Source organism: Hevea brasiliensis, chromosome 10 (assembly GCF_030052815.1).
Source record: "Hevea brasiliensis isolate MT/VB/25A 57/8 chromosome 10, ASM3005281v1, whole genome shotgun sequence".
Lineage (NCBI taxonomy): Eukaryota > Viridiplantae > Streptophyta > Magnoliopsida > Malpighiales > Euphorbiaceae > Hevea > Hevea brasiliensis.
This window is the reverse complement of record NC_079502.1, coordinates 7,959,684-7,964,830: the sequence shown is the minus strand read 5'-3', so window position 1 is coordinate 7,964,830 and position 5,147 is coordinate 7,959,684. Positions and strand designations below refer to the sequence as shown.

General features: G+C 29.7%; 1 protein-coding gene across 1 annotated transcript; it reads right to left on the bottom strand.

Annotated features, from left to right (window-relative positions):
- Window positions 1–270: 270 nt before the first annotated feature.
- On the bottom strand, window positions 271–1,305 carry LOC110667425 (chaperone protein dnaJ 20, chloroplastic). Its single transcript, XM_021828261.2, has 2 exons — window positions 745–1,305; window positions 271–648 (listed from the first exon to the last, which is right to left on the bottom strand). The coding sequence occupies exons 1-2, from the start codon at window positions 1,288–1,290 to the stop codon at window positions 508–510; spliced, it is 687 nt and encodes a 228-aa protein (XP_021683953.2). The 5' UTR covers window positions 1,291–1,305; the 3' UTR covers window positions 271–507.
- Between the last annotated feature and the right edge of the window lie 3,842 nt (window positions 1,306–5,147).

The window sequence follows — 5,147 nt, the reverse complement described above, 5'->3', positions numbered from 1 at the left end:
TGTATAATGAGATATCGGACACATAGAAAGACCAACGAGTCAAACAAATGGTAAATTGCTAGCCTCTGGAATGTGTTACTTTTCGATTGTCTATCAAACCAGTAGTTATTACCACTGAAAAGAAAAAGGGTGTGGCATTGATGTGCTTTCTGCCAATTTGGCTACTTAATGCATCCATTAAAAGAGGAATAATTGCCGCAGTGTTCTGTTTGCTCAAAATTAACTTGAGAGAAGTATGCTTGAAATTTTCCCAGAAAGAACAACCAAACAGGCATTGCAGAAACTCTGTTATATGTGCGTTGGGTGGAAAATAACACCACAACATTCCCTGGAGTAGCGAACAAAGGAAGGAAAGGATTAACATCAAATTGCTATATGGTAATAGCCTTCCTTCTGATATTTTTTTTCCCTTTCCCCTCCCATCACGATTGCAAAAGCTTCTTGAGAAACAGAGAGAAAAAGAAAATGATAGAAAATATGTATACACATGGGATAATCCATTGCTCTCTAATTTCTGCAACTTTTTTGGCTGCGCATTTTAGCTCCCCAGCTCATGCTCTTCATATCATTATAATTACTCATCCTTATTAGCTCTGTAAGCTGAGACTGCCATCTCTCTTTCCTCTCAACTCTATCATCATTCAATCCCTGAACAAAACAAGTTTTAAATTAAATTAGAAATCAACAAAACATACAGTGGCTTGTAACAGAAATCTTGATTTTCAGGGAAAGCAATTAAGATACCTCGTTGGAGCGGGATCGCTTTCTGGTGGAGAAAATCGTCTGCAAGTCTAGGCCTCCAGCCATATCCATGTCATACAAGGCTCTACTTTTGGAATCACACAAGGTCTCATAAGCCTCCTGCACTTGAATAAATCTCTTAGTGTACTCCTCTGTATAGCCCGGAGGTGACACATCAGGGTGGTACTTCCTGGCAAGTTGCTTATAAGCTTTCTTGATCTCTGAGAGCGTTCCACTCTCCGAGATACCCAGCAAATCATAAAAACTCTGGGCATTGATATAAAGGTCATCAACAGTGGTGGCGGTGGCGGAGGCCTTAATCGGGGTGGTTCTAACCGATTTGGAATGAGTTGTTAAGGAAAAGCTTGGTTTTGGGAAATGGGTATTGAAGCTAAAGTGAGAATATGGCTCAAGAAAGGATGTTTGGGTTGAGAGTTTGGATTTTGAGATGGTGTGGAAGCTCGCATGGCTTCCAGTAGAGATCATTCCACTAATCATATTTCTCTGTTTTTTGTAATTGTAATGAGGGGAGCAAGCATCAACTCGCATGAATATATAGGGAAGGGAAGGATCGAAGGAGGGTAATAAAGAGCAATTTTACTACAGCCGGGTTAAATACAGCCAACCAACCAATAGATGTCACGTTATACGAAATCATTGTGAGGGTATCTAAAATCATGGAAGGATATATTTAAAATTATAATTTATTAAATTTTTATTGGATTAGTATATACACACCTAAGTGCGATACAAGAATTATGTTTTAAATTAAAATCATAATGAGTCATATATAAATACATGTGATTTTTCATTAATTGGGTATTTATATATTAAAAAAAATTGCAGTAATAAATATAGAATATAAAATATCAAAGCTCATCTTATATATATATATTACTTTTAATTTTTTGTTCAAAATAGTTTAGAAATTTTAATTTAACTCAAAAATTAAAATTTATAAGCTAAATTTTTTTATTTAAATTAAAAAAAAGAAATTTAATTTTTTAATTTTGAAACTAAATTTATTAGTTTTTTAATTTAAGTTCAAAAATAAAAAAAATTTAATTTCTTGATTTTTTTAATTTTGAACTAAATTGAACTTAAATTGAAACTTTTAGATTAAATTAAATAAAAAATTAAAAATAAACTAAATTAAATTTTTCCTATAATTGAATTTTAAGCCTTTCAACCTGTATAGGCTTTTTAACTTATGATTTGTCTCAATTTAATTTTTTTTTTAATTTCATTAATTCTCCGTTAATTGAAGAAATTAGAAATGAGACCTTGTTAAAATAGAAATAAATATAAAAATAAATGATTTTTAATTTAAAATAATAAATGATTTTTATAATTTGGGTAATTTTCACATTATTATATTAGATACTATAAGATTAAGATCATACCTAGAATTTTTTTTTTTTGAATTTCAGGGTAATTAAGTAGTAACACATATATCTTTTATATATCCTATTAATTTATAGAAATATTTTAATTTCATATGTTGCTTATAAATGTTGAAAATTAAGAAAAATATTTAATAATAATATTTAAAATTTTAATATTTTTATATAAAATTTAAAAATATTATTAAGATATATATATAAATATAATCTAATAAATATTGAAAACTTAGTAAAATAAAAACAATACATTAAATTTATTTATATTCAATTAATATATATTTAATTAATTTTTAATAATCTACTAATTAAATATAATCTACTAATTCAAATTAATAATTAGTGGAAACTGGAGAGGTTGTATATAGGGAAAATTTATTAGAGAAATTTATTTGATTTTGAAAAAGAAATTTAAATAAAAATAATAATTTGCATAAATTATTAAAAGTAATTTAATTTAATTTTATAAATATTTTTAGAATAAAAAATATAGTTTATAAAAACATAAAAACAGTTATTATTATATTTAAATATATTTATCTCAAAAAATTAATTTAATCTTTAAAATATATCTTTATCTTTATATCCATTATTAATTATATTTAGAAACAATAATAAATAAATTAAATATTTATTTTTTTAAGTATAAAAATAAATAAATGATTTTTTAGTTAAAATTTTTAAGTTTACTTAAATAAAATATATGATTTGCTTGTCAACTGTTATATTTTAATTTCAATTGTACACATTTTCTTTTTATAAATATATTAAATGAAAAAGTTAAAGAAAAAGCCAACTCTTGCTTCCAAATAAAAGAGTATTCTATGAATTTGAGGGCTGTCTTAGCAATTGTAGACAAGTGTTTCATTAAGTTAAACAAATCTAATTAATATATTTTTAAGTTCATCCATTATTTTTAAGAAAATTTCTTAGTTATTAATATTAAATTTTACTATTCCTTTGTATTTTTAATTAATATATTAAAAAATATATATATATTTTAATAACAACTGTCACAACAAATAAAATTTGAATAAATAATTAGACCCAACAGGTAAACGATAAGATGGGAGAGGCTCAGCTCCAAAAAAAAAGTCAGTGATAGAAATGGGTGAAAATGATTTAGAGAGACAACAAGACGAACAAGTTGGTACACTTCACCATCAATTTGAATTTTTCTTTAGGGCAGTTGTTTTGCAGTGCCAGACACAACCTAAATTCTTGCAATTATTACTTAATTCTCGATATATGTATAAAAGTAATGTTATTTTTATTATAAAAAAATATCCTTTTTTAGTAAAAAATTAATTTCATATATATATATATATTTAATAATCTTTCGTAATTATTGAAGTTTCGATTTATATTTAACAAAGTGCACACAGGGCTAACCGGTTTAAATTCAAGGCCCACTTTGAGTCATTGATTGTTGCCTTATGTTGCAACGTGACAATCGTTGTAGTACTAACTTGACCTTGCCCACAATGGCATTGTTGGTTCACTTTAAAATTTCAAAGTTCAAGAATTACAAATTAATCCCTATAATTTGATAATACTAATCATTCATAATCTCATTATGAAAAATTAGATTAAAAGGTTCTTATTATTATAGTCTACTAATTATTTGATCATTGAATTAGAAGTTTGATTAATATTTTGTTAATCAAACTAAATTAATCAATTTAAGCAATAAAATTAATTTTTTTTCAATAATGTCTTTCCTTTTCAAAGCCTTTAGCCCTCACCTCCTCTCTCTCTCTCTCTCTCTCTCTCTCTCTCTCTCTCTCTCTTTTTTCTTTTAATTATAAGATAGATTTCATTAATAGGATTCTCAATTACAAAGGCTCATGGCCGAAATACAAAAACCTAACTAAGCCTCTGAAACATGCAAGTTTAGAAAGAAGGTCATAGCCCTACTAAAACAGAAAACCCTTATCCTTATGGGTCGAAGACCTGAACTTGGTAGCTGAAGAGCTAGAGCAGCACCAAACTTTGCCAGTACTAAGGGAGCTTGCACGAGAATCCTTGAATAATGAAAAGCAGAGGAGATTGGTAACAACCCTTGCAAACCAAGCAAAGGATCTCCAAAAACTAAGAAGACAACCTAAGTAAAGGCAAAACAAGGTCAAACAACATACAAGAATAAACAAAGTTCATGGGAAACCACACGCATCGCAGATCTTACAACAGCTTGCGGAGAGTAATGAGTTAGAGCTCTGAAGGTAACTGAGCCGTTAGGGTTAGTCATAGGTGGCAAAGCTAGCAAAAAACCCTCAAGATACCTTATCCTAGAAAAGCTAAAACCCTTCACAGGGCTATAGATGAAGAATGTAGAACGCATTAGACCTGTGTGCAAGACTTCCCAAACAAAGTAACATAATTCAAACAATGCAAACTAACCAAAGTCCTCGTCAATCAGTACACACCACCAAAACCATCACGCACAACCTTATTTATAAACAAATCCCATCTGAAGGAGGGGAGGGCATAGCCCACTTCCTGGACAAGGGAGGAGGTCCCCCTTGCCTAGATATGGCAGAGGGAACTGCTAAATGGCAGTCAAAGAAAGGCCATGTGCCTCAGAGGGAGGAAAAAGCTATTCGAATCCTTCCAAAGATATCGTCCACTCTCTCTACTCCTTTTTTATGCGAATACCATCCACTCACCCATATTTTTTTTTTCACACCGCACCATCTTATCATTCTTTTTCTCTTTTTCATATTCATAACCTTAGATTTGGTTAAGGCCACTTAGCTTGAAAATCAAACTAAGATTGGCCAAATCAAACTCTAGATTCATTTCGATCAATGAATCTTACCATCCTTGAATCATATTATAAATGGTCGGTTAAGGCTCCCCAATGTGGCCCTGAACTGAAACTGGACTGTAACTAGCAGTTCAAACCACCAATTTCGGTCGAAATTGAAAAAAAGAAAAAAGACATGGGAGCATCAGAGAGCACCACATGACACTATCCATACATGCCACATTGCACATGTAGAAAGT